The 21081-nt window shown below is 50.8% G+C and overlaps 3 protein-coding genes across 8 annotated transcripts in view; 2 read left to right on the top strand and 1 right to left on the bottom strand.

Moving 5' to 3' along the window:
• Nucleotides 1-9295, bottom strand: part of LOC101939023 (acyl-CoA dehydrogenase family member 11-like) — a 34279-nt gene extending 24984 nt beyond the window's left edge. For all 5 annotated transcript variants that reach the window (XR_010592867.1, XR_010592868.1, XM_005278806.5 and 2 more), the window contains exons 1-4: nt 8833-9295; nt 3415-3647; nt 2566-2665; nt 851-968 (exon numbers count right to left, since the gene is read on the bottom strand). Coding sequence is in view for 3 of the 5 variants with exons in the window: in XM_005278806.5 (XP_005278863.2) it covers nt 851-968; nt 2566-2665; nt 3415-3647; nt 8833-9135 (754 nt within the window). In the remaining 2 variants the exon portion in view is untranslated. The remainder of the gene's footprint in view (nt 1-850; nt 969-2565; nt 2666-3414; nt 3648-8832) is intronic.
• A 3067-nt stretch (nt 9296-12362) lies between these two features.
• HORMAD2 (HORMA domain containing 2) overlaps nt 12363-21081 on the top strand; it is a 143696-nt gene continuing 134977 nt past the window's right edge. For both annotated transcript variants that reach the window (XM_065568149.1, XM_065568148.1), the window contains exons 1-2: nt 12363-12464; nt 16611-16699. In XM_065568149.1, coding sequence (XP_065424221.1) covers nt 16649-16699 — 51 coding nt within the window. In that variant the 5' untranslated portion in view covers nt 12363-12464; nt 16611-16648. The remainder of the gene's footprint in view (nt 12465-16610; nt 16700-21081) is intronic.
• Nucleotides 17961-20493, top strand: LOC135975783 (uncharacterized). Its single transcript, XM_065568151.1, has 2 exons — nt 17961-18929; nt 19924-20493. The coding sequence occupies exons 1-2, from the start codon at nt 18353-18355 to the stop codon at nt 20397-20399; spliced, it is 1053 nt and encodes a 350-aa protein (XP_065424223.1). The 5' UTR covers nt 17961-18352; the 3' UTR covers nt 20400-20493.

Genomic DNA, 21081 nt, shown 5'->3' with positions numbered 1-21081 from the left:
CTTCACTGTCCTTGGGTGAAGTGCAACCAGGGTGAAATACTCACACCTCCATAGAAAAGGAGCCCAGCTAGAGTGTTAGCAGCTCAGACCAATTGCTCCAGGTTAACAGCAAATACTGGCAGCACTGATAGGAGAGGAATGAGCTTGACTTATAGGCATAATGATGCAACACTACCACGGCTCCCATTCCACCAAGAATGGCAACGGGCACTCTGTACCCAGGAGCCCTGCAGTCTTGCCTCGCCCAACAGTGTTCACTCTTCAGCTGGCCCTTTCATTTCTCCCAGCAGGGAATTACACCTAACCTTCCAGGATCTGCTGAGGGGAACACTCCCCTCCCAAAGTCCTCTGTCTCCAATATGCAGCACTGAGGTTTCTCTGCATCCTTAAAGCCCCATATCACCAACATTTGCTTGGGAACAAGAGAAGAGGACTAGCATTTGAAACAGGGTCTTCCAGAGTTCTCTGTCCCATCACAACAGATGCTGGCTAGAACACTTCTGCTGCCTGGGTTCAGGGCTGAGCTTCTAGAGGTGGGCGCAGGGCATTCTCTGTGGAGGGTCCGTGGCTCTAGACAGCTGAGTGGGTGTGTGGTAGTGGCCTGGAAGATCTGTTTTGTTGTGTGTTGGTGGCAACAAGAGAGATTGTCAGACCATCTGGGGGCGCAGGGGGTGTCAGATGCATGGTTTCCCTTGGTTTTAATCCACTACATGGTTTTGAAAACAGCCCCAATTGTTTTACGTTATTGTTAACACGGCCCACTGTGGTCTTATCGGCCTTGTCAGTTATTAAAGAAATACGGCCATACAGAGCGCTTCCACTGGAGCCACTTTCAACCTGTGACACTTACCAACATCAGAGCCTCCTTTGCGTTCCGTCATCCACTGGCCAGAGGTCCAGAACTTCTTGGGGTCGCGTGATGTCAGGTGGCCAAAAGCTTTCGCTAGGGGCCCGGAAATACCCAGAGACTGTTGCGGGGGGAAGAAAACCAAGAATTTCATGAGAGAAAGATCCAGAAAGGCCATCTACATATTTCACTGACCACACTCATGGAGGGGGTGGGGAGAGGATTCCACCTTCCTCTGAGGCATCAAAGATCAGCCACAGCTAGTTACAGGACACCAAACAGGCTGGCCCAGCTCTCTGAGGTGGTACAGAGAATCCTATTTCCAGATGCCTGGCTGGTGGGTCTTGCTCACGTGCTCAAGGTCACACTGATATCCAGAGTTGAGGTTGGAAAGGAGTTTTTCCCTAGGTGAGATTGGCAAGGGCTTTGGGGTTTTTTTCCACTTCCTTCTGCAGCATGGCACATGGATCACCTGTTGGGACCACCTGGGCATATCCCACCTAATCAATTTCCTGCCATTGCAGGGCCTCGGGCACTGGTGGCATTTCAGTGTCTCCCGTTCTCTCACTGTGACACACAATTTAGGATTGAAATGCTTTAGTCTAAGTAAAGTCTCCATAGAGGCATCTCTGGTTGGGGATGGCGGCCTGGGACATACAGGAGGTCAGACTAGGTGATCTAATGGTCCCTTCTGGCCTTAAACACTGTGAAACAATTGCCTTCACAAGCTGCAGAGGGTCATCCAGGAACCTGTCCCTGGGTCAGAATAGGCAAACTCCAACCAGGGCAGGGAATCTTTCAATGTCCTGAATCCCTGTATGTCTGGTGACTGCTGCAGAGAGTCTCGGAAATGGCCCAGCGTCTCCATGGGAGAGGGCTGACAGTAGCATTGTACAAAAATAAGATCCAGACTCCATTACACAGGGACATGTCCTGGGAGGTGCTGACATCAGGGGGAGCGCCTTCAGCTCCCCCTGACTTCAGCCTCTCTAGAGATTTGGCCCAAGAGTTTCCCCAGCAGCCTGTGCACCAGGGTACAATGTACAACACCAGCACACAGCAAGCTGGAGGGAGGACAAGGCCCTTAGGATTATTTGCTCACTGTACAAAGGCCAAACTATGCTGGTGAGCTCAGGGCCTGATTCTCCCCTGCTCTGTATCTTGTGTAGGCACAGACACCTGTGCAAACCCAGCCAAGTCCTCAGCCCAGGAAAATCAATGGAGCTCAGCTAATTACACCAGTTGAGGATCTTGCCATGGCATTTAGCACCCACTTTGCACAAGTGTAAATGATTGAAGGGGGGAGGGATAGCTCAGTGGTTTGCGCATTGGCCTGCTAAACCCAGGGTTGTGAGTTCTAATCCTTGAGGGGGCCATTTAGGGATGTGGGGCAAAAATCTGTCTGGAGATTGGTCCTGCTTTGAGCAGGGAATTGGACTAGATGACCTCTTGAGGTCCCTTCCAATCCTGATATTCTATGAACAAGATGCAAGGCAATGGAGAATCAGGGACTCATGGCCTTGAAATGAAAGTGGCTGGAAGACTTATTATTTGCATTACAGTAACAGCTAGAGCAGTGGTCACCAATTGGTCAGTCACAATCAACTGGTCCATCCTAGAGGATCTCCCAGTCCACCCTAGCCATGCTGCCTTTGCAACGAATGCAGACACCTGCAATGAAATAGCCTGTGCTGATTAGTGACTAGCTGCATTCTTACCTCAATGACTTTAGCTGCTCCATCAGTCATGGCCAGCGGGCAGGTGAAGAGGCCAGCAGAAGGTGCATATAGGTACAGCTTGGCAACCTGTTGCACACGGCTACCAAAAAAAGAAATCAGGGATAAACATGCCCCACAGCAATTCAGCTGTAGCAAGGTTCCCAATATGGAGAGAGAAGTGGGTGCAGCCATAAAAACTGGAGAGTATCAGGGCTACCCAGCTCTGCGAGTAGAGGAGGAACAGTCTCCAATCCAAACCAGTTTGTGACAGAGAGAGCAGGAACCAAAGTCCTGGCCCAAAGGCTGGTAGAATGAGGACACAAATGAGCCCCAGGCTTGTGCCCTGGTAGATAGCATGCAATGAGTGCAGTTCTAGAGCATGGTAATAACTGAGAGCTCTCTCTTGGGGCTGGAGCTCCTCAAAATTACCGGTGAGACAGATCCAGCCCTGTGTTATTCCAGTTTTATGTCAGAGTATTCCAGTGCAGTGTGTGTGTGTGTGTGTGTCAAGCTGGAGTGTGTGGGTGAGTTAGGCCCCCGGAGCAATGAAGGAGCATGGTGACATGATAGAAGATTATGAAAAATTATAGGCAGTGAAGACTGATTGATAATGAGGTGGTGTGTTACAGTGGGCAGAAACACTGCTGTTCTTTCTGGCGGGGTAAGGGCGAGTCTGCCTATACAGCATTTATTACCCATGAGAAGACAGGGGACCCAATCCTGTGATGTGCTGAACATCAACCTTCGAAGCTTAACCTGCAAGAGGCGCCCAGCACCATGCACAGGATTGGGCCCTAGAAGGTGCACATGCTTGAGACTGTGGAGTGGTTCTGATACCCATATGGTTACCTCCAGATGGAGTATTTCCTCTCGTAGGCCTCAGCGATCAGCCCCTCCTCCGCTGCAATCTCCTTCATCCTCTTCCAGGCTGGGCAAGTGACAATGTGGTCCACACGCCGCCCCCAAGCATCATAGTGCTGCAGTGCAGGAGGATTCAACTCGCACTCACGCCCCAGAGAGTCAATCTCGGCCGCCACACGGGCCCCAAACCTCTCCAGATCCAGACTCACCTTCTCCAGCACCTGCAAGGCAGCCCCACGGAGACCTCAGAACACACTCGGTGGGGTGAGGAACCTGCAGGCAGTCCCTAAAATATCTGTCAAAGCAAAGGATGGAACCTGTTCCTGGATGGCACTAACCATCTCTTTGCCCATCCTGTCCCCTCTGGCCTGCTCTTTGATGGCATCTCTTACGAGTTGGGACAGCAGCCTCTCTCTTAGCCTGGGATCAGAGTGTCACTCCACTGTCACACTGCCTCCATGCTCCCCTCTCGCAAAGCAAATCACCCTGGCTGCCCCTCTGGATTTTCCAGAAGACAACAGAGCTTTACCATCCACCAGACCCTGAGAGAGCAGCACACAGGCACTCATTTACTGACAACAGGGACCCTAGCGGGAGAGTCTGCCAGCACCATCTGGAGAGGAAGGAGCAGTTACCGCTCCATTTGATGAGGAAAGGAAGATGGTTCAGTAGTTTGGGCCCTAGCCTGGGACTTGGGGAACCTAGGTTCCATTCCCAGCTCTGCCAGTGACTCCCTGTGTGGACCTGGACAAGTCACTTCTCCCTGTGCTTCAGTTCCCATCTATAACATGGGGATCAGGCTGCCCTATCTCACAGAAGTGTTGTGAGGCTAAGTACTGCCAAGCTTGTGAGACACGCTGGTACTAGGGTAACAGGGACCGCTGGGACTGAGCCTCTTAGCCAAGTCACTGGAAGCCCATCAACTGTAGGAGCCAAGGGTGACAACTTGCTGTCACCAGGGGAAGGAGCTCCAGAGAGGAAGCCAGGAGAGATCCCAAGACACTGTGACCCCAATGGAAGTACAGATACCAGGGATAGGAAGTAACTTGGGGGTGTAAATAAAGGTACCAGACCCTAGGCCACGGATATGGTCTACATTAGAACCCAGTGGAGTAGGGTGAGCCTGGGTTCCCCTAGCCCCCTGCCTTGGGACTACAGTCACTAGGCAGAGCGGATCTTGACTCTTGCCATTGGGCAATGATACTGGGGACTATAGCCACTAGGCAGAGTGGCCTTGGACACTTGGGACACCCAGGCAGCCCCTGACAAGGGCCTCTTAGGGCCAGGTGGCTTCCATGACCCCCAAACAGGCCTGTGCCTTACAGGCACAGTCTAAGAATCCAAGTTGCATGTGCTTCACTGTTCTGGAATTTGCTTTGGAAATGCAAGAGCCCTGGGTCTCAGTAGCTGTTAATCTCAGTCGAGAAGCACAGCAGGACCTCACTAAGCAAGTCTCCAAACGCTGCCAGGCATCTCACTAGGCAGGGACATTGGAGGTAAAACATGATGGTGAGCTTGCAGCAAACCCCAAGTGCACTGCTCTGTTCACCTCCAAGTAACAGTGCCCCCCACCCCCGCCTTCCAGGAGGGAGAGACCGGCAACCTGCCTGGTAATTTACACGCACTCCAAATGGACCTGCCACAATTAGCTTTGTAATTCAGGATGTTGCCCAAGAGTTCTAAGAGGCTCTTTGCCTACCACCCAGTAGCAAGAGATCACTGCCCCTGCATTTGTGACCATAGACTATAACATCCCAGCAGCATCTTAATGCTGCACTTCCACTAGGATCATCCACTAACCATCTAGTCCAAAGCAGAATTCACTAACTGCCATACAGCCTCATTCAGTGCTTAACCGTATTCAGTGCTCGGACAGCCCAATGGTTGGTGTGTTAGAAATGCTTTAAGACAGAGATGATAGAGAGGTGATCCCTTATGCTACAGGGCATTTTACAGAGAGATGGAGGAGTTCCATCTCTTTCGGTGATGGGGAAGCTCAGCAATGCAGAAACCAAGTGTTCACAAATCTGTATCATCACTTCTACAGTCAGATATGTTTCCACCACTAGAAACAGAATAAGCTTCCCTAGAAAGAGATGGGCTCCCCCAGCACCAACAATAAGCACACATAGGAACACAGGACTGGAAGAGACCTCTTGAGTCACCGAGTCCAGATTCCAGCTATTGCAGGCAACCTCATTATATAATCCTGATGAGAAACTTATCAAACTCCATTTTAAGACTAGTGAGGTTGTTTGGCCCCACTACTCCTACTGGACGGCTGTTAAATTCAATGGTAGCCATCATGTTTTCTTTGCATTGAAAGAAGACATTTAAGCTCACAGCTGGGAGCTACAGGGGACTTCATTGCAGCTGGACTTTGCAGCCAAAGAGAACATACACTTTCTTCCAGTTGCCAGAAATCATGTTAGAGTACCTGGAATCAACAGATCTTCCACCACCACCACCACCCTAACAGCATTCTTTGTTAATCACCTCTGAACACAGCTGCATGGAGACTCAGGCTCCACTGTGGTATTTGGATGGCACGTGCAGAGCTTCACACACTCCTGTACAATTTCCTGTCTCATGCAGCAATCACCAGACCCCTGTTGCATTAAGTAAGGGGTCTTTTAAGCTTGGATCTTCCCTTTCAATGGTGGGACAACACTGCCTCTCTGTGGCCAAATATGTAACTGTATGAAATATCTTGCAGCGATTTGCTGGATACTGTCCCAGCCACTTTCTCTCTTCAGAGGAGAGCTCTCACACCAGGGGACACACATCAGAATGAAAGCATGAATCCATCAGCTCTTCAGGGGGCTTCAAAATATTCTTGCCACAGGTGCCAGTAAAGAAGGTGTTCATGTTTAACCAGGGCATCCTCCTTCTCAGGCCCTGTTCATACACCTGATCTGGCAGCATTGTTGCAATGCTGTCTTTGTGACACCTCATCCTTCTCTTTAGCAACAGGCACAGCTGTCAAAAAAGCAAATCCCCAAAGCAGACATTACAGTGTTACAGACACAGGACTATGGCTTTATGGCAGGGTCAAGCGAAAGAATAGACCAAACAGTGACAGAAAGAGCTTCAGATCAATCACTGAGGGCCAGATTCTCCCACCCTTTTCACCCTGAGTAATACCTAGCTTTAGAAGCAATAAGATGACTTGCAGTGGAACAAATCAGAGTCAAGTGCTACTCAGCATGGGAAACAATGGAAGGATCTGGCCCCCAATAGCTGAAAAACTACAATAGCCTGTGGAGCCAGTGCATGCCCCCTTTCATAGGGGGAAGAAGCCACACTCCCCATTCCTTCTCTGTCCCATCCCCAAACTTCACTGGGGATTCCTACAGAGCTGAGCTCAATGATACAAAGAGAACATCGATCACCCTGCATAAGGTCTGCAAATCCAGCCCCCATCTGCAGTGACCCCATACAATGCCAAGCTCTGGCCTTATTGTCCAAGGGCAAACACAAAGCCTAGTGACTGATATTGCAGGAGGGCAGACACAAGAACTCCTGATCATTCATTCCAGTGGCAGACTGAAATGGACACATTCTTCCTCCTGAGGGGAACTTCTTTAAGTGCCCTGCTCGCAAAGTGTAGTTAAATTAAGAGCAAGAGAAACAGAATGGCTTAGCAGGGTTTGCAGGCATCTCAGTGCCTATTCTCCTGGAAATTTTCACTTCAATGCAGACTTAACTCAGGCCCAGCTGTGGATCTTCCCCTTAACACTCTTTGTGTTCACACATCTGCTCTCCTCTATCAGTCCTATACAGTGAGGTAGCCACCTCTCCTTGAGCTCTACATCAGACCCCAGCGTAGCAATTAACATAGAATCACAGGACTGGAAGGGACCTTGCTAGGTCATCTAGTCCAGTCCCCTGCACTCATGGCAGAACTAAGTATTATCTACATGTATTACTACCTTGAGGTAACAGCAGTGACAACAGAGTCATAACAATCAAGACATGATGGTCTTCCAATCCCTTCCCATAAGTCCTGTGATCAGAAATCAATCGCTTCTCCTCTGCTTTGTCATTTCTTCAGCTTCACACAACTCTGGTGTTTGACATGGGGAGAGGGATAGCTTGGTGGTTTGAGCCTTGGCCTGCTAAACCTGGGGTTGTGAGTTCAATCCTTGAGAGGGGATCTGGGGCAAAAATCAGTACTTGGTCCTGCTAGTGAAGGCAGGGGGCTGGACTTGATGACCTTTCAGGGTCCCTTTCAGCTCTATGAGATAGGTATATCTCCATATATATTTTTGGGGGGAGGGATAGCTCAGTGGTTTGAGAATTAGCCTACTAAACCCAGGGTTGTAAGTTCAATCCTTGAGGGGACCCCTTGGGGATCTAGGGGCAAAATCAGTACTTGGGTCCTACTAGTGAAGGCACAGGGCCAGACTCAATGACCTTTTGGGGTCCCTTCCAGTTCTATGAGATAGGTATATCTCCATATATTTTTTTTACAACAATGTCCACTACCAAGTCTGTGCAGGAGCCTGCAGCTACCAGAGCAGGCAGACAAATTGTCCCACAACATCCTGCAAATGTGAGCATACAGCAGCACAGAGAGATGTGGTGCTGTGAACCCTGGGATACATGCCCAGATAGCTGCGTTGTTTGTCAGAGCCAGATGCAGCACCAGTGCTGATGGGGGGCATGACAACACAACAATGTGGTCATCCTGGGTTAGGCTACCATGGGTTAACTTAGCCCCTGATTGTTTACTCCATGCTTGGCATGCAGTGAAGGCATTAATAGCCTAACAGAACAGAGGAGTCATGTCTCACCCAAACCTACCCAAAAGACTCTGTTAAACCCTTTTCACTTCTGCTGGAACATGCTCATGTCCCATCACCATTTTTCATCACAACTTCAAGACAAATGAATGGATAGTCAGAAAGCACCAGTAATCCACCTGTGCATGATATATGGTTCAGCAATAAAGGAGCTAAGGGATCGGTGATATACAGGGTTTTCACTCTGCAGCAGGAGAGCTGGAACAATTTGGATAGTGGGGGTAGGGTGACCAGACGTCCCGATAAAATCAGGACTGTCCCGATATTTCGCACTCCTGGTTGTTTGCTTTTGCTCTGCCAGCAGGACTCCGCTTTCTTTTCTTTTTTTTTGCTCTGCCGGCGGGACTCCCCCCCCCCATGTGTCCCGATATTTTCTTCATCCCATCTGGTCACCCTAAGTGTGGGTGCTGAGAGCCATTGAACCAAACTGTAAACCCTCAATATAATGGAAACCACTTCAAGCCAGTGGGTGGAGCAGCACTCCCAGCACTGCAAATTCCAGCACCTATGCTCTGCAATGCCCACAGACTGAAAAGGTGTCCACAGTCTCAGCAATAGGGGGTTGTACTGCACACACAACACATACACACACAGGTCAAACCTGGAATGGCAGGTGTGTTTTCAAGTAACGCTGAAGAAAAGCATCTTCTAGGTACTGGTTTCCAATCCTGGGTTGCTCTTGGAAAAAGGTCCCAATTTCAGTCCTGGCAAAGGGCACCTTCAGCTCTAGTAAGGTGCATTTGTCCCAGGTCTCAGCTTTCTGACTCTGACCGGCAGACATCTTGGTTCCTCTACAGCTCAACTTTGGGCACTGAGGCAGGAAGCAGCCCAGCTTCCACAGCTTGTGATTGGTGCCAGGGCTGCACGTAGGTAAGCGACTGACAAGCCTGACCCTGCAAAACATGAGAGTGGGTTAGTCCAATTGCTGGTGTTCAGACCTGCCCTGGGTTCAATACTCAGTCCACGACTGTGTCTGCATTTAATCGCAGGATCCCTTCAGTAGCTCAGGAAGGAACGCTTCTTGTTTCCCCTCCCTCTGGGGTTGGGTTTCCAGCAGCTACTGGCTGCATAGTGGAGGAAAGGTCAGGGGGAGGGAGAAGAGAGAAGCACCAATAAGGGTGCATGTGTGCAACATTTATGCTGGCTCTTCTTGCCTGTCTGCCAAATCACTGATTTGAACCCGCCTATTTGTGACACTCCCAGAGCTGGGGAAGCCACATGAAGTTCTCAAAGCTGGGGACTACCGAGAATAGTATGTGATGTGATAGTCTGCAAATAAACAAAGTACACACAATTAGAGAGATGAAGAGGGGAAATACCACCACCACCAAGGTACTGAACCAAAAACCCACCCTCAGCATTAACTTGTTCCCAGGCATGTTGGCCTGTTTCTTGGGGCTCTGTTGTGGTAGCACAGGTTTTTGCATCTTTCCCTGTAAGAGTTCTATAGCTGGGAATGAATTTGATTAGCCCACTCTGACTTCAATACAAAGGGAAAGGCCTCTGTAGCACATTCCCCATTTAACTGACCTCCTGCATAGGGATCTGGGCTGGTCAGCCAAGTCACAGAAAACACAAAAGAAACAATGTAGTTTTTGGTGACATTAGCTGCTCCAGCACTGAGCAGGTGGTTCTAAATAACAGCTGAGCCTCAGATAACACAGGTGAGAAGACAGAGACTGTGCTCACCACAGTAGAGGGTGCTGAAACAAAATGTGTGTCCCATCCATTCCACCTCAGCATTTTCCGGGCTAAGCACCCAACCACACAATGCTGCAGACATTCATCCTGTGGTGCTTAGGGAAGACATGGAAGGAATACTGTAGGGCGACCAGACAGCAAATGTGAAAAATCAGGATGGGGGTAGGGGGTATATAGGAAAAAGACCCCAAAATTGGGACTGTCCCTATAAAATCCTGACATCTGGTCACCCTAGAGTACTGGATGGCCACCTGCTAGAATCCTTCCACCTGATTTTACCCCTTTTGGCCCAAGGTGAGGATAAGGAATCTTACACTAACAAAGGGATTTCAATGGAGTCAATGGGAGTGCAGCATTCCAATCTCACTGAAGTCAGTAGGAGCCGGGCAGCGGGAACCCTCTGAGGTTCCTTTGCAAATCCCTGCCCAAATCTTCATTTGAAAAAAAGCTTAGCTCTCTTCTGATTGCTCCTTAGGGCCCTGTGGAAAGCTAGTAAGTCAGGTCCGCTCTCTGCTGGCCTTGAGCAGAAACTCAGAGGGGGAAAATCTTGATTTAATTGAAAGGAAGGCAACACCTTTGTAAGGACAGATGCAAAAGACAACCTTGTTCTTATGAAAAACAAAAGAACAAGCATGGGTGGGTCTGAGCACAGGGCTCTGGGGACGATGGAAGGGGTCTGAGAACAGAGCGCTGGGGGGGGTCTGAGCACTGGTCTCTGGGGGGGGTCTGAGCACAGAGCGCTGGGGGGGGTCTGAGCACGGGGCTCTGGGGGAGGTCTGAGCACAGAGCCCTGGGGGGGGGGTCTGAGCACTGGTCTCTGGGGGGGGGGGTCTGAACACAGAGCGCTGGGGGGGGGGTGTCTGAGCACGGGGCTCTGGGGGCGATGGAAGGGGTCTGAGCACTGGTCCCTGAGGGGAAGGGGTCTGAGCACAGAGCGCTGGGGGGGGGGATGTCTGAGCACGGGGCTCTGGGGGCGATGGAAGGGGTCTGAGCACTGGTCTCTGGGGGGGGGTCTGAGGACAGAGCGCTGGGGGGGCGAGGTCTGAGCACGGGGGGTTAGGGGGATGGGGAAGCGGTCTGAGCACGGGGCTCTGGGGGCGATGGAAGGGGTCTGAGCACTGGTCTCTGGGGGGGGTCTGAGCACAGAGCGCTGGGGGGGGTCTGAGCACGGGGCTCTGGTGGCGATGGAAGAGGTCTGAGCACGGGGCTCTGGGGGGGGGTCTGAGCACAGAGCGCTGGGGGGGCGAGGTCTGAGCACGGGGGGTTGGGGGGATGGGGAAGCGGTCTGAGCACGGGGCTCTGGGGGCGATGGAAGGGGTCTGAGCACTGGTCTCTGGGGGGGGTCTGAGCACAGAGCGCTGGGGGGGCGAGGTCTGAGCACGGGGGGTTGGGGGGGATGGGGAAGCGGTCTGAGCACGGGGCTCTGGGGGCGATGGAAGGGGTCTGAGCACTGGTCTCTTGGGGGGGTCTGAGCACGGGGCTCTGGTGGCGATGGAAGGGGTCTGAGCACTGGTCTCGGGGGGGGTCTGAGCACTGGTCTCGGGGGGGGTCTGAGCACAGAGCGCTGGGGGGGCGAGGTCTGAGCACGGGGGGTTGGGGGGGATGGGGAAGCGGTCTGAGCACTGGTCTCTGGGGGGGTCTGAGCACAGAGCGTTGGGGGGGCGAGGTCTGAGCACGGGGGGTTGGGGGGGTCTGAGCACTGGTCTCGGGGGGGGGTCTGAGCACAGAGCGCTGGGGGGAGCGAGGTCTGAGCACGGGGGGTTGGGGGGGATGGGGAAGCGGTCTGAGCACTGGTCTCGGGGGGGGGTCTGAGCACGGGGCTCTGGGGGCGATGGAAGGGGTCTGAGCACTGGTCTCGGGGGGGGTCTGAGCACAGAGCGCTGGGGGGGCGAGGTCTGAGCACGGGGGGTTGGGGGGGATGGGGAAGCGGTCTGAGCACGGGGCTCTGGTGGTGATGGAAGGGGTCTGAGCACTGGTCTCGGGGGGGGTCTGAGCACTGGTCTCGGGGGGGGGGTCTGAGCACAGAGCGCTGGGGGGGGCGAGGTCTGAGCACGGGGGGTTGGGGGGGATGGGGAAGCGGTCTGAGCACGGGGCTCTGGGGGCGATGGAAGGGGTCTGAGCACTGGTCTCTGGGGGGGGTCTGAGCACGGGGCTCTGGTGGCGATGGAAGGGGTCTGAGCACTGGTCTCGGGGGGGGGTCTGAGCACAGAGCGTTGGGGGGGCGAGGTCTGAGCACTGGTCTCGGGGGGGGTCTGAGCACTGGTCTCGGGGGGGGGGTCTGAGCACAGAGCGCTGGGGGGGGGCGAGGTCTGAGCACGGGGGGTTGGGGGGGATGGGGAAGCGGTCTGAGCACGGGGCTCTAGGGGGCGGGGTGCGGGGCCTGGCCCGGCCCGGCCCGAGCAGGGGGCGGGGCCGCTGTGGCGAGGCAGGCGCTTGGGCAGGCGGGCTCGGCAGAGTAGTCAAGGTGCGCGCGGGCTCCGTTCTCGCTCGCTCGGTCCCGCGGTGGCGCCTGGCTTCCGGAGTCCCTCCTTGGTGAGGTACCGGCAGCGGGAAGGGCCCGGTCCATCGAGACCCCCGCAAACACCCTGAGGGGGCGGTATCCCCCAGATCCCCATCGGCTCCCCCCCCCCCCGAGGGGGTGATATGCCCTGATCCCTGTGTGCCCCCACACACACCCAGAGAGGGGGATATCATATCCCCCTTAGATAGGGTGACCAGATAGCCAGGGCCGGCTCCAGGGTTTTGGCCGCCCCAAGCAGCCAAAACACAAACAAAACAAACAAACAAAAAAAAGCCGCGATCGCGATCTGCGGCTGCAATTCGGCGGGAGGTCCTTCGCTCCCAGGCGCAGTGAGGGACCGTCCGCCGAATTGCCGCCGAATACCTGGATGTGCCGCCCCTCTCCGGAGCAGCCACCCCAAGCACCTGCTTGAGAAGCTGGTGCCCGGAGCCGGCCCTGCAGATAGCGACTGTGGAAAAAATGGGACAGGGGTGGGGGTGGGTAATAGGTGCCTATATAAGAAAAAGTCCCAAAAAACAGGACTGTCCCTTTAAAAATGGGACGGATGGTCACCCTACCCTTAGAGCCCCACCTGTCCCACTCTACCACACTCTGTGAGGGGGCAGTGTTCTGCGCACACTCACACACCCGCCTACATTGGGTGGCGCTCTACTTGGAGCCCCTTTTGTCCCCCCTCCATAGGCTCTCCATGGACACATGGTTAATCGTTGCTGCGTTAAGAGGGAGCCTAGTAGCCCTTCCTCCTTTTCAAACCCTCCCAACATATGTGTTGCCTGTGGGCCAAGTGTTGTGACAGAGCAGAATCTGGCCATGTGCCTTTATGCCCCATACTTTACACAGATTATCCAAGCCCAATAATTATCAGCTGTAAAAGAAAATCTACATGAGCCCGTGCTCCAAGAGCATGTGCCTCATTTACTGGGCTTCTCCTCTCACGTTACTGGTGTAATCAGGAGTAGTTCCATTGGCAATATGATCCAGCATGCATTTCACAGAAATCCTCATGTGCCTTTTCCTCTGTATAGCTGGAGCTGGGAATGATAACTTTTGAAAAGTGGTGACATGCTAGGGCTAAGACCAAGCAACTCTTGGGTTCTGATCCTGGCTCTACAGTTGACTCCATATGTGGTCTGGCTAAGTCACTTTTCAAAAGTAGCCACTACTGTCTCAATTTGAGACACCTACGACATCTCCACAGTAAATTAAAGTGAGCTAAAAATCAGGAGCCAGATTCTGATTTTATTTATACCAGTGTAAATTGGGAATAACTATTGATTACAGTGAGTGACTCTGGATTTTCATGGTGAACTGAGATCAGAATCAGGCTCCCCACTTACTTAGGTATCTAATTATGGGCTTAGGTGAGTAAGTGTAGGCATCTCCAAGTTGGAAGGTGTTGGCTTTAACCGCTCAGGGAAACTGAGGCACAATCTGTGCCTAGGAAAGATAGGAAGTATGGCAAGAGACCACCTGGCTCAATCAGGAGATCTTCAATGATCTAAAATTCAAAAAAGAGTCCTACAAAAAGTGGAAAAGTGGTCAAATTACAAAGGATGAATATAAACAAATAATACAAGTATGTAGGGACAAAATTAGAAAAGCCAAGGCACAAAACGAGATCAAACTAGCTAGGGACATAAAAGGAAACAAGAAAACATTCTACAAATAAATTAGAAGCAAGAGGAAGACCAAGGACAAAGTAGGCCCGTTACTCAATGAGGGGGGAAGACAATAACAAAAAATGTGGAAATGGCAGAGTTACTTAATGACTTCTTTGTTTCGGTTTTCACCAAGAAGTTTGGTGGATGTCTAAAATAGTGAATGCCAGTGAAAATGAAGTGGGATCAGAATCTAAAATAGGGAAAAAATAAGTAAAAAATTACTTAGACAAGGTAGATGTCTTTAAATCACTAGGGCGTGATGAAATGCATCCTAGAATACTCAAGGAGCTGACTGAGCAGATATCTGAGCCATTAGCAATTATCTTTGAAAAGTCATGGAAGACGGGAGACATTCCAGAAGACTAGAAAAGGGCAAATATAGTGCCCATCTATAAAATGGAAATAAGGACAACTCAGGGAATTACTGACCAGTCAGCTTAGCTTCTGTACCCGGAAAAATAATGGAGCAAATAATTAAGCAATCAGTTTGCAAACACCTAGCAGATAATAAGGTGATAAAGAACAGTCAGCATGGATTTGTCAAGAACAAATCATGTCAAACCAACCTGATTGCTTTCTTTGACAGGGTAACAAGCCTTGTGGATGGAGGAAAGCGGTAGATGTGGTATATCTTGACTTTAGTAAGGCTTTTGATACTGTCTTGCATCACCTTCTCATAAACAAACTAGGGAAATTCAATCTAGATGGAGCTACTATAAGGTGGGTTCATAACTGGTTGGAAAATCATTCCCAGAGAGTAGTTATCAGTGGTTCACAGTCATGCTGGAAGGGCATAACGAATAGGGTCCCACAGGGATTGGTTCTGGGTCTGGTTCTGTTCAATATCTTCATCAATGATTTAGATAGTGGCATAGAGAGTACACTTAATAAAGTTTGCGGACGATACCAAGTTGAGAGGGGTTGCAGGTGCTTTGGAGGATAGGATTAAAATTCAAAATGATCTGGACAAACTAGAGAAATGGTCTGAAGTAAATAGGATGAAATTCAATAAGGACAAATGCAAAGTACTCCACTTAGGAAGGAACAATCAGTTGCACACATACAAAATGGGAAATGACTGCCTAGGAAGGAGTACTGCGGAAAGGTATCTGGGAGTCATAGTGGATCACAAGCTAAATATGAGTCAACAGTGTAAAGTTGTTGCAAAAAAAGCAAACATCATTCTGGGATTTATTAGCAGGAGTATTGTAAGCAAGACATGAGAAGTAATTCTTCCGCTCTACTCCATGCTGATTAGGCCTCAGCTGGAGTATTGTGTCCAGTTCTGGGCGCCACATTTCAACAAAAGATGTGGACAAATTGGAGAAAGTCCAGGGAAGAGCAACAAAAATGATTAAAGGTCTAGAAAACATGGCCTATGAGGGAAGATTGAAAAAATTGGATTTGTTTAGTCTGGAGAAGAGAAGACTGAGAGGGGACATAACAGTTTTCAAGTACATAAAAGGTTGTTACAAGGAGGAGGGAGAAAAATTGTTCTTCTTAACCTCTGCAGCTAGGACAAGAAACAATGGGCTTAAATTGCAGCAAGTGTGATTTAGGTTGGACATTAGGAAAAACTTCCTAACTGTTAGAGTGGTTAAGCACTGGAATAAATTACCTAGCGAGGTTGGTGGAATCTTCATCATTGGGGATTTTTAAGAGCAGGTTGGAGAAACACCTGTCAGGGATGTTCTAGATAATACTTAGTCCTGCCTTGAGTGCAGGGGACTGGACTAGATGATCTCTTGAGGTCCTTTCCAGTTCTGTGATTCTATGATGCTGCTCTACCTTTGGGGAATGAAATGAGGCTTAGTTTGTTAATGTTTGTCAAGAATTTTGAAAGTGAAAAATGCTATATTATGAAGACAGCTATAGTGGCTCAGTAGGAAGGCTCAGATAAAATTTTCACTTAAAAGGGGATTAAATCCCTTTATTTCTATGGAAGATAAATGGGGATTACTATTATTTTAAAAATGTTTGGGATGTTTCAGATAGAGACTTAAAATGGGTCAAGATTAATATTTTGCTTTCAGCTTGACAGTGCTCTTTTAAAAGCACAATGCTCTTTGGCTTGTTAAAACAGCTGTCTGGGAGTCGGCTCAGCATTTCTGAGCATTAGCATTGTTCTGTGCACCAGCCTGAGGATCAAAGAGATCTGTCAAAGAGATAGAGAGCCAGATCCTCAGTTGATGTAAATTGGCCTAGCTTCATTGAAGTCTCTGGAGCCACAACAATTCCCTCCAGCTGTGGCTCTGGCACTGAATTTCCAGTACTATTGACAGTTTGTTTATAGATACTGAGGGGTTCTTCCTGCCATGTGAACTTCCAAACGGTGGCACAGAGTGACGTCAGTCTGACACCATTTAGCTGTCTTGGCAAGAGCTCGGCTTTCAAACCTAGAGAGAGTTCTTATGCAGTCTGGTTCTTATGCTCAGGAAGATGAGAAATACGAGGAATCCTGTATTTGCCAAGTGGTTAATGTTTATTTCTCTGCAGGTTCTAGTTGCATGTGGAAGGCAGCACTTTGAGGCGCTATGGCCACGGCTCAGCTCTCACATACTGGACAGAAGCATAAAACCTCCAAGGTACAGGATTTAGGATTTAATGTTACTGATCAACATGCTGGCCTAGTAGTACTCAGCCCTGCAGAGCTGGAAACCTGGCTTTGATTACCCTTCCCATCCCTTGCTCCCAGGGCAGGCGGTGTGCTCAGTGCTGATTATACTGTGTCTTTGTTGGGTTTTGAAAGCAGCTGTCTCCAGGCCAGGGTAGCCAAGAAGAGGCTGGCTACGCAGCCTGAGGATTTGTAGGCGAATCGGTGCCTAGGTGCTGGATTCTGGTGCTTGGCTACGTATAACTCCTTGGGCATGCAGAGCCTCCCTAGAGGAGAAAAAGACAATGAACTGGTAGTGGGACTCCTTTTCACAAAGATTTTGCATGTTAATACCAGGTGTTATGGAGACCAGAAGGGACCACTAGATCATCACCACTACTTGATGTTTAGTATTCATAATTAAGGCTACGATTTAGTCACGGAGGTCACGGCAGTCACGGATTCCGTGACTTTACTGGACCTCCGTGACTTCTTCAGCTGTCAGCAGCTAAAGCTGTGGCTGGAGCCAGGCTATGCTCCCCACATAGCCCCGCGGTGGGAGCTGCCGCCGGGGCTGTGCGCCCCTGCCCCGCAGCTTTTGGCGGGAGCCACTGCTGGGGCCATGTGCCTCTGCCTCATGGCTTGCGGCAGGGGCTGCTGCTGGTGCCGTGTGCCCCTGCCCCGCAGTGGGGGCTGCAGCTGGGGCTGTGCGCCTCTGCCATGGCGTGTATGGTTATTTTTAGTAAAAGTCACGACCACATGAATTTTTGTTTGTTGCCCATTTCAAAATCTTAGCCTTATTCATAATAAACAGAGTCCTAGGCATGGAAAAGTATATGAGTGCTTAGCTCTTACTAAGCAGAATCCCACATTCTTTTAGAAACCAGATCTGCATATAACCTCTGGCTTTGTTGGAAGCCTGTCTGCAGGCTGCGTCTGCCTTCTGGACTCAAAATAGCTGAAGAGTTGAGAAGAACCCCTCTGGAAGAGTGCTTCTTTTCCAGTGTGTAGGCCTCAGAGCCCTGTTTTGTCACTGGAATTCAGTAACACCGCATCTACCAGCCCTGTGGAACTGTGGCAATAGTTCTCTGCCTGTGTGACAATATATTAATACTGTCACCAAAAGCTTTTGTGTAGCAGTAAACTTTGGGCCAAGTGTGTTAGATGCTCCTTGAGCTACTTATACTTAGTTTACCAATGTGTAAGTGAGTGGCATACACACTATGGAGACCAAAATTACCCTAATTAAGGCCTGGTCTACACTAGGCGTTTATGTCGAAGTTAGCGCCGTTAAATCGAATTAACCCTGCACCCGTCCACACTGCGATGCTATTTAGTTCGACATAGAGGTCTCTTTAATTCGACTTCTGTACTCCTCCCCGACGAGGGGAGTAGCGCTAAATTCGACATGGCCATGTCGAATTAGGCTAGGTGTGGATGGAAATCGACGCTAATAGCTCCGGGAGCTATCCCACAGTGCACCACTCTGTTGACGCTCTGGACAGCAGTGCGAGCTCGGATGCTCTGACCAGCCACACAGGAAAAGCCCCGGGAAAATTTGAATTTGAATTCCTTTTCCTGTCTGGCCAGTTTGAATCTCATTTCCTGTCTGGACATCGTGGCGAGCACAGCAGCACTGGCAACGATGCAGAGCTCTCCAGCAGTGATGGCCGTGCAGTCTGGGAATAGAAAGAGAGCCCCAGCATGGACTGATCGTGAAGTCTTGGATCTCATCGCTGTGTGGGGCGATGAGTCCGTGCTTTCCGAGCTGCGATCCAAAAGAAGGAATGCAAAGATCTACGAGAAGATCTCTAAAGACATGGCAGAGAGAGGATACAGCCGGGATGCAACGCAGTGCCGCGTGAAAATCAAGGAGCTGAGACAAGGCTACCAGAAGACCAAAGAGGCAAACGGACGCTCCGGATCCCATCCCCAGACATCCCGTTTCTACGAGGCACTGCATTCCATCCTCGGTGCTGCCGCCACCACTACCCCACCAGTGACCGTGGACTCTGAGGATGGGATACTGTCCACGGCCGGTTCCTCAGACATGTTAGGGGACGGGGAAGATGAGGAAGGAGATGAGGAGGGCGAGGCAGTTGGCAGCTCTCACAACGCTGATTTCCCCGACAGCCAGGATCTCTTCATCACCCTTACAGAGATCCCCTACGAAGCGTCCCCAGCCATTACCCCGGACACAGAATCTGGTGAAGGATCAGCCAGTAAGTGTTGTAAACATCTAAACATTTATTTTTAACAAAACAGGAATATTAACAATTAAAAGAATGGGTTGTTCATGATTAGTGTGCCCTAGGCGCTTAACGGTTTAGTAAGGGGCAGTGCAAGTTTTGAAAAGAAATCTAGCAATGTCCGGTTTTCAGTGATTGTCCTGCACAAGCCGCTCTACTGTGTATTCCCTGCTACTGCAGCTACAGTAAAATGCGGTCTATATGTGCGGGGATAGAGCAGTAATCCTCCTGGGACATCTCGATGAAGCTCTCCTGGAGGTAACTTGAAAGCCGTTGCATGAGGTTCTTGGGGAGAGCGGCCTTATTGGGTCCTCCGAAGTACGACACGTTGCCGCGCCACGAGATTATCAGGTACTCGGGGATCATTGCTCTGCACAGCAGGGCGGCATACGGCCCTGGTCTTTGGAGGCTTTCCCGGAGCATTCTCTCTTTGTCGCTCTCGGAGATCCTCATCAGGGTGATGTCGGCCATGGTGACCTGCTTTTAATTAGGTAGGGGAATGTTAGTGTTGGGACTGCTTTCCCGTTCCTTTACAGAACTGTCACCGCTGGTTTGCAGCCACGCGGTGGAGGCGGGAGAGGGGCAGCCGAAAGGGATCATTCCCGGGGACAGCCGCGAGGGGGTGGGACAGGGGCAGAGTTCCCGCTTGCCGGATTGCTGGCAGCAGGGACTGACATTGATTTAAATGTGAAATGAGGCCAGTGGTAATATAAAAGTTTTAAACTGCCACAAGTGTACGGCTTACCATGTCTGCCTGCAACAGAAATTCCGTTGTGCTGCCTCGCTTCTCAAATGTGCTGTTCAAGACCCCAGGCACTGAATGCGAAGGCCGAGAATTCGACCTTGTGCTGAGTGCGCATGTGAAAGGTGCTGTGCATGGTCTTGTTCACAGAGAAAGACTATGTTCTTTGTTCACAACTACATTTATCTTTCAGAGGAATTCACTCCCTTTTTCCCATTTCCACAGCCCCGTCTGCGACTGTCTCACAACCTAGCCTGGAATCACACTCCCAGAGGCTAGCGCGGATTAGGCGTAGGAAGAAGAGGACACGGGAGGACATGTTCTCTGAGCTTATGGCCTCTTCCCAAGCCCAGGCAGCACAGCAGACCCAGTGGCGGGAGAACTTGACCCGAATGCACCAAGCCAACATGGATCGGGAGGAGAGGTGGCGGCAGGAAGACCAGCAGGCGACTCAAACGCTGCTTGGACTACTGAGGGAGCAAACGGACACGCTCCGGCGCCTTGTGGATGTTCTGCAGGAACGGAGGCAGGAGGACAGAGCCCCGCTGCAGTCCATCTCTAACCGCCCTCCCCCGCCACCAAGTCCCATACCCACCTCACCCAAAGTGCAAAGAAGGAGAGGCGGCAGAGTCCCTGCTAACTCTCACTCCACCCCTGCAGAGAGCTCTAGTAGCAGAAGGCTCTCATTTCCCAACATTTGAAAAGTTCTTTCCTTCCCGCCTGACACAAGCCCACGTCCAAGTTTCACCTCCCAATGCCATGTGTAGTTGATAATAAAAAATTCGTTTCTGTTAACTACTGTTTCAATCATGTTCTTTTGGAGGAGGAGGGGAAAGGGGGTTGGAAATTGGACAGGACAGTCTCCTTTGGCAGGGTACATAGTCGGGGGCAGGCACAGCAGCAGGGCACATACACAGTGCAGTGATGCAGTGACTAGTTGCCCCGGTTAGTCTGGGAGGTTGTTTTGATGTAATGTTGGGGTGGGTGGGTTGCTCTGTGACTTTGTGGCGGGGGAGGGCAGTTACAGATCTTAAGCGCCGGTCCTTAGACAGGATCACAGAGCCACACAGCATGGGATCTGTAACCGTCCTCCCCCTGCCACAAAGTCAAATAGACCTCCCATACACACAGTCCCGATCAGGAGGGTTGACAGGCTCCGTTGAAACAAGCATCCCACCGCAGCGGAGCCTGTCAATCCTTGAGTTTAGAAGCTGCATTCGCATCACAACACTAGACCCGCCCCGCACCACAGTCTGCGTCCCAGTTTTAAAAAATTCCCGCTAAAACAGTATTAAAGAAAACGGTGTGCTCTAACAAAGTAGAACTATTTTTATTTCGACACGTGTGTTGGAGGGGGGGTGAAGGGGGTATGTAACTGGATAG

This window comes from Chrysemys picta, chromosome 15 (genome assembly GCF_011386835.1).
Source record: "Chrysemys picta bellii isolate R12L10 chromosome 15, ASM1138683v2, whole genome shotgun sequence".
NCBI lineage: Eukaryota > Metazoa > Chordata > Testudines > Emydidae > Chrysemys > Chrysemys picta.
Note: the sequence above shows the minus strand (reverse complement) of the source record. Positions and strands in the feature narration are given on the sequence as shown.

Excerpts from the sequence above, each read along its gene's own strand:
- LOC135975783 (XM_065568151.1), top strand. The coding sequence starts at position 18,353 with ATGCAGAGCTCTCCAGCAGTGATGGCCGTGCAGTCTGGGAATAGAAAG. Across the intron at positions 18,930-19,923 it reads ATCTGGTGAAGGATCAGCCA|CCCCGTCTGCGACTGTCTCA; the intron begins GTAAGTGTTGTA and ends CCATTTCCACAG.